Consider the following 14,881-nt stretch of genomic DNA (forward strand, 5'->3'; position numbering starts at 1 on the left):
TGGCCGTTTACAGTTACAAGGCAGTGCCTATGGCCAAACCAAGAGGCGCTAAACCAAAACCACAGTATGGCAGGGAGCCAAGTTCAGCCAGTTGTTAGCATTGCAACGGTAATCACGCAACCCAATTTTGTCAGTTCAAAATGGCCAAGTGCCAGAAGAAAGGCCATATCGCCTCAGCATGTCAGGCCAAGCTTAAAACAGGAAACCAACAATCTGCGGGAAACATGCGACAACACCAGAGAGGAGTTCACCACCTGGAGATGAACCCAGATGTAAATGAACTTGGGTTGTACACCATTTATGCAACCAACATCGATAAGCCTACAACCAGCCAAGGCAAGGACTTTCAAACTAAACTATTGATAAATGAACAGTTAATTGATATATGCATTGACACGGCAGCAGATTGTTCGGTCATGAGCAGAGAGCTGTACGAAACAAAGTTCCCACAGACACCATTGTTTGAGAGTAAGGTCAAGCTGAGAACCTACTCGGGCGAAGTTTTGGAGAAATGCGGACAAATGAACTACAAAGTTCAGCATAATGGTCAGTCAGTAACACTGCCCATCATAGTGGCCAGCTACAGAAATAAACCAACCCTCCTTGGAAAGGCTTGGCAGAGTAGAATAGAGTTAGACTGGAAGAACATTTTCAGTGTCGATTTGTCCAAATCACGTCTTGAAAACGTCATAAGCAAACATGCAAACATTTTTTCTGACAGGGACTAACAGCGTTCGACTTAAGCAAGATGTGAGATCTGTGTATTGTCGACCAAGATCTGTACCATATGCACTAAAGCAACAAGTGGAGGAAGAACTCGACAGGAGTACTCGTGAAGACAGACCAGAGTAACTGGGCCACACCAATTGTGGCCGTACCCAAGGCCGACAAAACTGTTCGACTATGTGGTGATTACAAAGTCACAATCAATCAAGCTGTTGATGACAAACAATATCCGTTACCAACCTCGCAACATCTGTACGCAGAACTTACCGGAGCAAGAATCTTCACTAAACTGGATTTGTCTCACTCTTACGCCCAACTCAATGTCGATAAGGAAAGTCAGCGGTACTTTACTATCAACACACATAAGGGCTTGTATTTATATACAAAGCTGCCCTATGGTGTGCAATCCTCCCCGAAAATCTTCCCCGAAAATGGACCAAATATTACAATGCATTCCGCACTGTGTGTGCAACCAGGATGACCTACTGATATTCACAGAGGGCATGGTAGAACATCTGGAAATCCTCGAGCAAGTTCTCACACGACTGAACTGCCACAGTCAAACTGCGACAAAGTAAATGTGCATTTGCACAGTCAGAGGTGGTCTACCTTGGACTCAAAGTAGACGCCAACGGACTTCACCCTGTGAAGGCGAAAGTTGAAGCAATTGTGAATGCTCCAAAACCCAACAATGTGTCAGAGCTACGATCATTCCTTGGGATGGTGCAGTTTTATGCACGATTCCTTCCAGGTTTAGCAACTGTGCTAAAGCCACTACATCATCTGCTACAAAAAAATGTGAAATGGACGTGGGGAAAGGAACAGCAACGTGCATATGACATCTGCAAGGAAAGCTTGACAAGTGACAAAGTCCTTGTTCACTACGATACGACACGCAAGATGAAACTTACTGTAGGTGCAGTGATCACCCACATAATGAATGACGGACAGGAAAAGCCTATTGCTTTTGCATCCTGCACTCTGTCATCGATTGAAAGCAACTACGCAGAGATAGAAAAGGAAGCACTCAGCATCGTGTTCGGAATCATGAAATTCCATCAGTTTCTTCTCGGCAGACCATTCACCCTGGTGACTGATCACAAGCCACTACTAGTGATACTTGGTCCCAAGTCAGCTATACCTTCCATGGCGGCATCAAGGATGCAGCGCTGGGCAGTTTTGCTCTCCCAGTATGACTACAAGGTGGAGTACAGAAGCTCCAAGTACAACGCAGTTGCAGATGCGTTGTCCCGGTTGTCCCATGAGAACTCTGACGTGGGAAGTGAGAACTCAATCTACACACTGCAAGTTGTAGATGAAGACTTTCCAGTGACTGCAACAGAAATTGCAGCAGAAACAAAGAAAGACACTGTGCTGAAGTGGGTCTATGAACAGACATTGAATGGTTGGACTGAAATCGATAGTGGATTGAACTCAGTTCTGAACTCAGAGCTGAAGCCTTTCCATAATCAACGCCATAAATTATCATGTGAGCAGGCGCACGGGCATCGTATGGCCGTGTGGGGCCGGTCCTACTGAGAAGCGCGGAGCGGTATGGAGTTGTGCGCGACATCGCACGGGGCTCTGAAATTTTTGTAGCGAACGAAATCTTCGCGCACCAACGGCCTGTCGCGTAACTGACGGCCAAAGTGGGACGGGCCCAAGACCCTGGCACGACGCAACGTCTCACCTCCAACAGCAGCAGAAGCAGGCAAATGATCGCCAAACTTGGCCTGGGGCTCACGGCCGTTGCGGTCCGGATCCGCCCCCACTTCTACTCCCAGAGCGGGGTCAAGAAAATTGAAGATAGACACAAAATGCCTCAGCGCCTGCCCCTTTTCCGGGGTTAGGTCCGAGCTCGCGTGTTCCTAGAAAAGGAGCACGCGGTGTCCATGGGGACTGTGGAGGCATTCTGTGAACGCTGGTCACCACAGGAGGTTGAATATATTATAGATAAAAATGTTAATATTTTAATCTGATAATTTTGTTCAAGTGTTTTTTAAATTGCTTGAGCTTCTTCCGGGTCTACGTCCGTGCCCGCCTGTCCCTGGAGAGGGAACAGGCGGTGTCCATGGGGACTTTGGAGGCCTTCCGTGAATGCTGGTCGCCGTTGGAGGTCGAGTGTTTTGTTGATAAAGTTGATGTTATATTAATTTGATGATCGTTTGTTTGTAAACTGTCAACATAGGCAGTCTTTGATTGTGTTAATACTCTATGTTTATTTTAATTTTTTTGAATAAAAGTAGTTTCATAAAAAAAAGAAAAAAAGAAAAGAAAAAAAGAAAAAAAAAGAGCGGGGCCAAGAAAATTGAAGATAGACACAAAATGGTGGAGTAACTCAGCGGGACCGGCAGCATCTCTGGAGAGAAGCAATGGGTTACGTTTCGGGTCAAGACCCTTCTTTTCAGACTGAAGAAGAGTCTCGACCCAAAACATCACCCATTTCTTCTCTCCAGAGATACTGCCGGTCCCGCTGAGTTACTCCAGCTTTGAGTCCATCTTCAAATAACGTCACGCGCTCCAGACAGCTGTGCGTACGCATGAAATCACGGGCAACCTTCGCGGGACCGTCGCGGCTCAACGCTACCACGAGGTCGCGTAATTTGCATGCCAAGGACACGTAAGTGGGACAGGCCCTTAAGTGTAGTTTAACCCAATTTGGCCTTGAGAGTTGAGCAAAAACAGTTGTCAAAAACGCCATTTTGACTCCCACAAAAAGGAGAGGTACTTCAAGCCAGATGAGCAGGTTCGTGTTCTCAGTCCTCCCAACAAGTCCAGTCGAGACAAATGGGATATTGGGAAAATAGTGGAAGTGTGTGGAACAAAAAGATACTTAGTTGAAGTTGGAGATAGAATCAAAAGTGTTCATGTTAATCAAATGATTCCAGCCAAAGATGAACCAAACACTGAGCATGAAGTCCTTATCCCTGAGTCTTTATCTGAAAGTGAGTTGTGATTGTAACACAAAGTTCAGTCAGTGCAGACAAAGAAACAGATTCCTCTGGTCAAAGTCAGGGTACTAAAACAGAGCCAAACAAGCCTACAGTTGAGTCAACACCTAAACCTGTTACACCTGTTACTGTTAGACGATCAGGCAGGATCCGTAAACCAGTAGTCAGGATAGGTTTGTAAGTTAAGTAATTTACTGTATAAGTAAAATGAAAATGTGTAAATTAAATATATTATGTTTATCATTTAAGATTTCATAAATACTGGTTTAAATCAAGTATCACAACAACAAAATTGTAACTGTCTACTTAGATTTAATATGTAAAAAAAGGAGAGCAGTGTACTGTATTCATGCATATTCATGTATATGTTAATGAGTTGGTGTTGTATATAAGCAGGGAATGTTGGGTAATAAACCTCTCTCTCGTGATCCAGGCAACCTGCATGTAAGTTGTTATTCATTTTGCCGTCCGGAATATAACAACCATGAACCTCAACACTGGTGTGATTGAGTCACACAGCACAGAGAAAGGCCCTTCAACCCACCTTGGTCCATGGCAACCAAGAAGCAACATCTAAGCATGTCCCAGTTGACCCGCATTTGACCCTTATCCCTCTAAACCTTTCCTATCCTTGTACAAGTGTCTTTTGAATGTCGTTATTGTACCTGCCTCAACTACTTCCCCTGGCTGCTCATTCCATATACACATCACCCTCTGAGTAAAAATGTTGCCCCTCAAGTTTCTATTAAATCTTTCCCCTCTCACCTTAAACCTATGTCATCTGGTTCTTGATTCCATTACCCTGGGTAATAGACTCTACGCATTCACCCTATCAATTCCCTTCATGATGTTATACTCGTCCATATGATCACTCATTAGCCTCCTGCACTCCAAGGAACAAAGTCCTAGCCTGCCCAATTTCACCCTATAGCTCAACCCTGGAGCCTGGCAACATCCTCGTAAATCTTCTCTGTACTCTTTCTAGCTTAATGACATCCTTCATGTGACCAAAAGTGAATATAATACAGGTCCACCACCGATATTCTGGTACCCATCGTTCCAGAGCCTTGCCAGATGATCCGTTTTGCCGGTCCAACAGAGGTCACATATCACTCACTCCTCTGACCCACTAATTACACCCCTCCCGTGTCTCTAATGCACCATGGACTGCTGGAAAGGTAAATAGACAGCATTCTAGCTGGTGGGAGGAAGGTTCAGTTGACTTGTCCTTGAATGTGGAGGTGTGTATTTTCAATCTTATCTGCCCTTTGCCTGATGGGAGAGGGGAGACGATGGAGTGGCCAGGGTGAGACCAGTCTGCTGGGCTTGCCAAGGCAGTGTGAGGTGTAGATGGAGTTCATGGAAGAGAGGTTGGTTTGCATGCTAGCAACTTCGTCCACAACTCTGTAATTTCTTGCAGTCTTGGATGGAGCCGTTCCCAAACCATGCTGTGATGCATCGCGATAAAATGCTTTCTACAGCGCATCTGTAGAGGTTTAAATGTTGGGATAGTCCCTGCCTCAACTACCTCCTCTGGCAGCTTGTTGTATGAAATTATATGAATCATCCTACCATAAAAACATACTAAGGATGGCCAACAATATTTCTTCTAAACGGGTCCTTTTCAGAATGGCAGGCAGTGACTAGTGGGGTGCCGCAAGGCTCAGTGCTGGGACCTCAGCTATTTACAATAACTTTTAATGATTTGCACTAGGGAATTGAATGCAACATCTCCAAGTTTGTGGATGACACAAAGCTGGAGGGCAGTGTTAGCTGTGAGGAGGATGCTAGGAGGCTGCAAGGTGACTTGGATAGGTTGGGTGAGTGGGCAAATGCATGGCAGATGCAGTATAATGTGGATAAATGTGAGATTATCCACTTTGGTGGCAAAAACAGGAAAGTAGACTAAATGGTGGCCGATTAGGAAAAGGGGAGATGCAATGAGGCCCGGGTGTCATGGTACACCAGTCATTGAAAGTAGGCATGCAGGTGCAGCAGGCAGTGAAGAAAGTGAATGGTATGTTAGCATTCATAGCAAAAGGATTTGAGTATAGGAGCAGGGAGGTTCTACTGCAGTTGTACAAGGCATTGGTGAGACCACACCTGGAGTATTGTGTACAGTTTTGGTCTCCAAATTTGAGGAAAGACATTCTTGCCAGAGGGAGTACAGAGAAGGTTCATCAGACTGATTCCTGTGATGTCAGGACTTCCATATGAAGAAAGACTGGATAGACTCGGCTCGTACTCGCTAGAATTTAGAAGATTGAGGGGGGATCTTATAGAAACTTACAAAATTCTTAAGGGGTTGGACAATCTAGATGCAGGAATATTGTTCCCGATGTTGGGGAAGTCCAGAACAAGGGGTCACAGTTTAAGGATAAGGAGGAAGTCTTTTAGGACCGAGATGAGGAAAACATTTTTCACACAGAGAGTGGTGAATCTCTGGAATTCTCTGCCATAGAAGGTAGTTGTTCCCGATGTTGGGGAAGTCCAGGACAAGGGGTCACAGTTTAAGGATAAAGGGGAAATCCTTTAGGACCGAAATGAGAAAAACATTTTTCACATAGAGAGCACCACTCTATGTGTGAAAAATGTTTTTCTCATCTCGATCCTAATGTCTGGAACTCTGCCACAGAAGGTATTGAGCCCAGTTCATCAGCTATATTTAAGAGGGAGTTAGATGTGGCCCTTGTGGCTAAAGGGATCAGGGGTATGGAGAGAAGGCAGGTACAGGATACTGAGTTGGATGATCAGCCATGATCATATTGAATGGCGGTGCAGGGCTCGAAGGGCCGAATGGCCTACTCCTGCACCAATTTACTATGTTTCTATGTTTCTGACCCAAACCACGTTCTGAACAGTGAGTACAATTTGTTACCATCAAACCGGAGATATAGGGTTCCAAAGTTTAATAAGGTTAGACTGAAGCACTCTTTTGTGCACCAGTCAATCTTCGAACTAAATATGCCGCTTAATCCCAGATCAAATGCACGCTGATGGGCCTCAAATGTTGTCTTCTGTTATTGTAATGTTGTGTTGAATGTATGTATATTGGATCTTGTCTTGATGTCTTAATGCATGACTTTCCAAGTCTCTTTTATGTGATGCTGTAAATGGAGCTGCTGCGATGGAAAACAAATTTCAGACTTTGTTCTGACAATAAAGTAATATCGTATCGTATCGTATTCCATACACCCACCACCCTATGTGTGAAAAAGTTGCCCCTCAGATTCCTATTAAATCTTTTCCTCTTCACCTTAAACGTATGTCGGTCCTCGATTCACCTACTCTGGGTAAGACACTGTGCATCTACCCGATCTATTCCTCCCATGATCTTATACATCTCTATAATAGATAACAGATGCAGAAGTAAGCCATTCAGCCCTTCAAGCCAGCACCGTGGCAGATCATCCACAATCAGTACCCCGTTCCTGCCTTCTCCCCATAACCTTTGACTCCGCTACCTCCTAACTTCGATATCAATACTCTGGCTGATGAAGGTCTATGTACCAAAAGCCTTTTTGAACCCCGATCCACCAGCAACTCCACCTTCAGGGAGCTATGCACCTGCACTCCTAGATTCCTCTGCTCCACAAATTCACCCTGAATTTATCCTTTGTTAAATTCATCCTTATGTCATACAGGTAACATGAGAGTTCATACTTAGACAATCAGTGCTTTGCAAATGTACAATAGTGAACTACGATTTACCAAATCACTCAAAATCAGTTTTTGGAAAATTCAAACATAATTAATAGCATAATGGAAACTAAACAATTATGTTCAAGAGTAAACGCCGAGACTGTTGGAACTGGACCACCAGTTTTATTCCTGAATAAAAGTACAATGGATCAAGCAAGCTTGTTATTTGTATGAATCGTATGTTAATCTGAAACACAGGAACATCAAGGGCAGGTGAACTCTTACCTGGAAAAGATTCAGTTTATCCCTGCAGTTCACCAGAATTGTCCTGGCTAACATCAGCAGGATGGGGTTGTGGAGGAGGTGGTAAATTGATTCCCCGTCCAAAATCAAGCTATTCAACAAAGTGGCTTGTATGTTTTGAGGCTGAAATGAAACAACAAAAATTTACTAATCACGTTTACCTTTTCTGACATCCCTCCACCTGAATTTTTTTTTAGTTCAATTTAGTTTAGTTTAGAGATACAGAGCGGAAACAGGCCCTTTGGCCCATCAAGTCTGTGCCGACCAGTGATCCCTGCACACTAGGCACAATTTAGAATGATACCAAGCCAATTAACCTACAAACCCGTACGTCTTTGGAGTGTGGGAGGAAACCGAAGATCCCAGAAAAAACTCACGCAGGTCATGGGGAGAACGTACAAACCCCGTACATACAAGCACCGGTATTCAAGAACCCGGGTCTCTGGCGCTGTGAGTCAGTAGCTCTACTGCTGCGCCACCATGCCACCCTAATTTGTGACCATCTTTAAAGCATTGCTCAGCTGGGAATTCTTTCTCAACTCTATGCCACAGTTTGAAGATGGCTACCCACCAAAAACATCACCTAGCCAGGTTCTCCAGAAATGAGAGATGCTGCTTGACTCGCTGAGTTACTCCAGCACTTTGTGTCTTATTTTGTAAACCAGCATCTGCAACGTCTTGTGTTTAAATCCTCTGTTTTTCAGGCATCAGTCCGCAGATTCTACAGCAAAATAACTATTACATTCAGATGCAATCCTATCTATTCTTACTTATTCCAGAGTCTAAATGGTCAAGTCTAAAATGTACCAGTATAGTTAACTTTGTATTGTTGATAATGTTGACTGATACAGAAACCAACAATTCACAAAATAGCCCTCTTTCATTCTCTCAAGTATCATCTGCATTTAACATTAAATGTGGCCATTGCAAGTAATGCTCACAATTTAGAGATCGTGACAAAATAAAATGGGCACTGTGCTAATGGTTATAGCTTCATCTACACAATGACAGGCAGGAGCAGAAAATTAAATCATGAAATCCTGCAATCTTACAATGTTAGCAATGTGAATGGACAAAGCAATCCTTGTTTAAGAAAGAACTGCAGATGCTGGTAAAATCGTATGTAGACACAAAATGCTGGAGAAACTCAGCGGGTGAGGCAGCATCTATGGAGAGAAGGAATTCCTTTTCCCCATAGATGCTGCCTCACCCCCTGTGTTTCTCCAGCATTTTGTGTCTACCAAAGCAATCCTTGTGTTTTTTTGCAGGGCAAGGACTACATACCAAGTATCTTGTTCCTCATTGTACTCAAAATTTAGAAGAAGATTTATAAACACGCAATATACTTTATGTGTTTGCTTTTAGATGCTTCTAGTCAAACGGGCCCATCAGTGACTGCACTTCCTGAGGAAACTAAAACAGGCCTCACTCCCCACCAACATCCTCAGGACTTTCTACAGGGGCACGGTGGAGTCTGTACTCACGTACTGCATAAATACGTGGTACTCCACCTGCAACTGTTCGGACAGGAAGGCTCTGCAGAGGGTAGTGAGGGGAGCAGAGAGGATCATTGGCGTCTCCCTACCCTCGGTACAAGAACTGTTCCAGAGCCGCTGTCTGAAGAAAGCTCAGAGAATTGCTAAGGACAAACTGCACCCCCTCCACATACACCTGGATCTCCTGCCATCAGGCAAGAGATATCGAAGCATCAAAGCCCGGACTACAAGACTGCTAAACAGCTTCCTACCACAGGCTGTGAGGCTGCTAAACAGTCACTCTGCACTCACAGTCACTTGACTTGATTCTGCGGCTGGCACGGACACTTTAATAACTGGCACTGGCCACTCAAATCAGCGGCCCCGGACATTTTTTATGATTGGTTTATTGTATTTTAACATTGTGTTTTTACCTGCTTTTAACTATTTATACTGTTCCATCAGGGACTGGATTGTTTTTTAGTGTTATTATGTGTGAAGTGTTTTAAATTTCATGTGCGATGCTCCGCTATTCACTGGGAAACGTCTTTTCATTTTGCACTGTACAACTGTTGCTTGCAAGATGACAATAAAGGTTGATTTGATTGATTGATTGATTGATTGATTGCAAAACACGTATGTGGATTTGGGTTGCATTTGGGAACGATTGTTTATGTGGCTCTTCTTTCATTCTTATGGTTACTTCAAGAGGACAGAAACAATTCTAATTTTACATTTGAGTTGTTAAGACAGATGATGCCGCTAGGATTAGCAAGATGCTTTGCTGTAATGTCTGGGACATATCAAGTATTGATTTAAAGTCTGCTGCAAATGATCAGATCAGATGATGCAGTATTGTGACATTTGGCCACCAGATTTGCTGTGATTGCTGTCGTTCCCCTCACACTCTCTCCCCACAGATGCTGCCTCACCTGCTGTGTATCCTCTACTTTCTGTATTTTTTATATCAACTGACATACTCTGGATCGACCGGCAAGAAAGGTTTTTCCACATGTAATTAGCGAGTACAAATTGATCCAAAATGATCAGTTCAAATAAATGATTCTCTGAAATGTTACACTGACTGCTCTCAAGACACTTCCATTGACTGCCCCAAGTTCCCCAGTTTTCCTGTCTTTCTCCACGGCAAACACAGGAGAGAATTACTTATTGAGGACCTTGCCCATCTCCTGTGGCTCCACACAGAGGTCCCGCTTTGATTCCTGAGGCGTCCCACTCTCTCTTGGGTTTCGATATTTCCCTTTACTTATAAAAACTCTTGGGTTTATGCTTAATGCTATCTGCCAGAGCTATCATTTCCCCCCCTCCCATTTTTTTCCGAAGATAGACACAAAAAGCTGGAGTAACTCAGCGGGACAGGAAGCATCTCTGGAGAGAAGGAATGGGTGACGTTTTGGGTCGAGACCCTTCTTCACACTGGTTAGGGATAAGGGAAACGAGAGTTATATATAACCGCAGGAGATGCAACACCTGTCGTTCGTCCTCCTCCCTCGACTGTGTCCAGGGATCCCGACAGTCCTTTCAGGTTCGGCAGAGGTTTACTTGCACCTTCTCCAACCTCATCTACTGTATCCCTTGTTCAAGATGTGGACTCTTATACATCGGTGAGACCAAACGTAGACTGGGCGATCGTTTCACGGAACAACTTCACTCAGCCCACCTGAACCTACCTGATTACTAGACACTTTAATTCTCCTTCCCATTCCTACACTGACCTTTCGGTCATCGATCTCCTCCATTGCCAGAGTGAGGCTAAACACAAATTGGAGGAACAGCATCTCATATTTCACTCGGGCAGCTTACAGCCCAGTGGTATGAATATTGATTTCTCTCACTTCAGGTAGCCCCGGCATTCCCTCTCTCTCTATCCCTCCCCCACCCAAGTCGCACCAGCTTCACCCAACAAACAGCCCTCCTGCCCTCCAACTGTACGACCACATTCTTACCCAGACTCGATACCACAGCCAAAAAAAAACTAATTTCCACCCGGCACTGAAATACACCTGGACCATCTCCGACACTTCCCTACCATTCCTTGACCTCACTATCTCCATTGCAGGTGATAGACTTCTAACCGACATACACTATAAACCCACTGACTCCCATGGCTATCTGGACTACACTTCTTCCCACCCTGCTTCCTGTAAGGACTCCATCCCCTACTCCCAATTCCTCCGTCTACGCCGTATCTGCTCCACGGATGAGGCGTTCCACACCAGGACATCTGAAATGTCCTCACTATTCAGGGAACGGGGGTTCCCCTCCTCCACCATAAATGAGGCTCGCACCAGGGTCTCTTCCATACCCCGCAACACTGCTCTCTCTCCCCATCCCCGCACTCGCAACAAGGGCCGAGTCCCCCTAGTCCTCACCTTTCACCCCACCAGCCATCACATACAAAAAATAATCCTCCGTCAGTTTCGCCACCTCCAACGTGACCCCACTACTGGCCACATCTTCCCATCTCCCCCCATATCTGCCTTCCGCAAAGACCGCTCCCTCCATAACTCCCTTGTCAATTCTTCCCTTCCCTCTCGGTCCACCCCCTCCCCGGGCACTTTCCCTTGCGGCCGCAGCAGATGCAACACTTGTCCCTTTACCTCCCCCCTCAACTCCTTTCAGGGACCCAAGCAATCGTTCCAGGTGCGACAGAGGTTTACCTGCATCTCTTCCAACCTCATCTATTGCGTCCGCTGCTCTAGATGTCAGCAGATCTATATCGGTGAGACCAAGCGGAGGTTGGGCGATCGTTTCGCCGAACACCTCCGCTCGGTCCGCAATAACCTAGCTGACCTCCCGGTGGCTCAGCACTTCAACTCCCCCTCCCACTCCGTCTCCGACCTCTCTGTCCTGGGTCTCCTCCATGGCCACAGCGAGCAGCACCGGAAATTGGAGGAACAGCACCTCATATTCCGTTTGGGGAGTCTGCACCCCGGGGGCATGAACATCGACTTCTCCCAATTCTGTTAGTCCTTGCTGTCTCCTCCCCTTCCTCAGCTCCCCTGCTGTCTCCTCCCACCCTCCAGCCTTCCGGCTACTCCTCCTTTTCCCTTTCTTGTCCCCACCCACCCCCACCCCTGATCAGTCTGAAGAAGGGTTTCGGCCCGAAACGTTGCCTATTTCCTTCGCTCCATAGATGCTGCTGCACCCGCTGAGTTTCTCCAGCTTTTCTCTGTAACCTTCGATTCTCCAGCATCTTACTTGTTCTCACCCAGCAACACAGCTAACAATGGCCTGTTTCCTTTATCATCGTTACGTTTTTGCATATCTTTCATTCATTGTTCTTTATCTCTCCACATCACCATCTATATCTCTCGTTTCCCTTACCCCTAACACCCCGAAACGTCGCCCATTCCCTCTCTCCAGAGATGCTGCCCGTCCCGCTGAGTTACACCAGCTTTTTGTGTCTATCTTTAGTTTAAACCAGCATCTGCAGTTCCTAATTACACATGGTTAGGATAGGTTTAGAGGGATATGGGGCCAAAAGCAGAATGGTGGGACTAGTGTAGATGGGACATGTTGGTCTGTATGGGGAAGTTGGGCCGAAGGGCCTGTGTCTGCGCCCTATGTCGACTATGTAAAAGTAATGTTTCCTTCTTCCTGATCTATGCGTATGGCTTTTTATAGTTCACATTGCCCGGTTTTTGCAGTGATTAAAAAGACCTATGTATTCATGTGTGACTGATATCAAATCTTATGATAAATATGAATGTGCAACTAATGGCCAGTTAAGACACAAAATACTGGAGTAACTCAGCGGGACAGGCAGCGTCTCTGGAGAGAAGGAACGGGTGACGTTTGGGGTTGAGACCCTTCTTCAGATGATTTGCGTACATGCCCCCTTACCTTGCCAGTCGATAACGCAGGTAAAATCTCCTCTACTTGCAACGGAACGGGAGGTCCAGTCCAGTTACTCTGCACAAACAGCTGTAGGCTTCCAATGCCCAGGAGCAACACCACCAGCTGCCTGCAATGAGAGGAGGACAGTGAGTTAAGTCTGTGTCATCCCAACGTTTAGATCTTTCCTGTCGAGATGCTTGAATGTTTTAAATGATCAATCTTGAATTATGGAAGTGCCACTTTCATTTAATTCTCAGTGTTTTAGTGAAAAGCAAAGAATCAATAATCCAGATGAACGAAGGTATTTGAACATACAATTTCATTTATTTATAGATATTGTTTATGACACTTTATAAATATTCTTGTTTTGTTTTTTGTATGCTGTTTCACACTTGCTTTTTATTCTTTTATTCTGTTCGAAATAAATAAATAATAATTTAAAAAAAAAATGTTTAAACTATCCTCTCAATTAATGAATAGTTGGAATAGTGCATTTGGTGCCAAGAAGTTCAGGCTGGAAAACTCACCCTATCAATGTAGACAGAGGGAAGGAAAGGGGTACTTAGTACTAAATTTGAATTCACTGTCCCAAATGCAAAATGGCGGTGTGCTGTCTAATACATACATAGATCTATATTCTACATAGAGCTTTGGTCATTTCTGTCAGCATAAGACAAGCATATTCACTGGAATTTAGAAGGATGAGAGGTGATCTTATAGAAGCGTATAAAATTATAAAAGGACTGGACAAGCTAGGTTGGAAACTATAGGCCAGAACTATAGGCTGGAAAAAGAAATGGCTTAGAGGAATTGGATAACTTTTATCATGTCTTCACAGTGGAAGACACCAGCAACGTGCCTGAAATTCAAGAGAGTCAGGGGGTGGAAGTTAGTGGAGTGGCTATTACTAGGGACAAGGTGCTTGGGAAGCTGAAAGGGCTGAAGGTGCAGGAAAAATGTTCCCAATGTTGGGCGAGTCCAGAACCAGGGACCACAGTCTAAGAATAAAGGGGAGGCCATTTAAGACTGAGGTGAGAAAAACCTTTTTCACCCAGAGAGTTGTGAATTTGTGGAATTCTCTGCCACAGAGGGCAGTGGAGGCCAATTCACTGGATTAATTTAAAAAAAAGTTAGATAGAGCTCTAGGGGCTAGCGGGATCAAGGGGTATGGGGAGAATGCAGGAACGAGGTACTGATTGTGGATGATCAGCCATGATCACAATGAATGGCGGTGCTGGCTTGAAGGGCTGAATGGCCTCATCCTGCACCTATTGTCTATGTTTCTATGTTTTTTAGATGAATCAAGAAACTGATGAATACTTTAACTGGCAAACATCTGAAATAGCACAAATGACATAATGGGATGGCATAGAGAATCTTAATCCTCATCCTAATACCAATTGACAAAAGCGTACAATAGCGCAGAGCAGAGGGAGCGCACAACTCTCAAACCACCCACCCACCCACCCACCCAAGCAATCACCTACTGACAGATAGGTTCTTGATTAGTACGGATTAGCATTTGAAGGCGTAGGGCCTGTACTCGTTGGAGTTTAGAAGAATGAAGGGGGACCTTATTGAATCTTACCGAATAGTGAAAGGCTTGTATAGAGTGGAGGTGGCAAGGATGACGCTAATTCTGCTCCTATCACTCAAGACCATATGACCTGTCCCACCTGCTGCAAAGTCATTCTTGGCCCTTACAAATGCAAAGATCTTCAACTGAAACAAGTTATCCTTGTTCACGAGCAATTGCTTAAGAAAAAGGTTTCTCTGTTAGATCAGGAGAATGGCATTCCAAATGTTTTTAATTAGATCGTTTGAGTAAGAAATGTCAGGAAGGGGAAGAATTTACAATTGAGGGACTAATTAGATATAGGCAAGCGTTAAAATGTACCACAAGGGGATCTTCTACGCTATAAT

The 14,881-nt window shown here is 44.7% G+C and overlaps 1 protein-coding gene across 2 annotated transcripts in view; it reads right to left on the reverse strand.

Moving 5' to 3' along the window:
* Positions 1-14,881, reverse strand: part of ttc27 (tetratricopeptide repeat domain 27) — a 154,248-nt gene that overhangs the window by 130,014 nt on the left and 9,353 nt on the right. For both annotated transcript variants that reach the window (XM_055639932.1, XM_055639931.1), the window contains exons 3-4: positions 12,965-13,085; positions 7,605-7,745 (exon numbers count right to left, since the gene is read on the reverse strand). In XM_055639932.1, the coding sequence (XP_055495907.1) occupies positions 7,605-7,745; positions 12,965-13,085 (262 nt within the window). The remainder of the gene's footprint in view (positions 1-7,604; positions 7,746-12,964; positions 13,086-14,881) is intronic.

This window comes from Leucoraja erinacea, chromosome 8 (genome assembly GCF_028641065.1).
Source record: "Leucoraja erinacea ecotype New England chromosome 8, Leri_hhj_1, whole genome shotgun sequence".
NCBI classification, from domain to species: Eukaryota; Metazoa; Chordata; class Chondrichthyes; order Rajiformes; family Rajidae; genus Leucoraja; species Leucoraja erinaceus.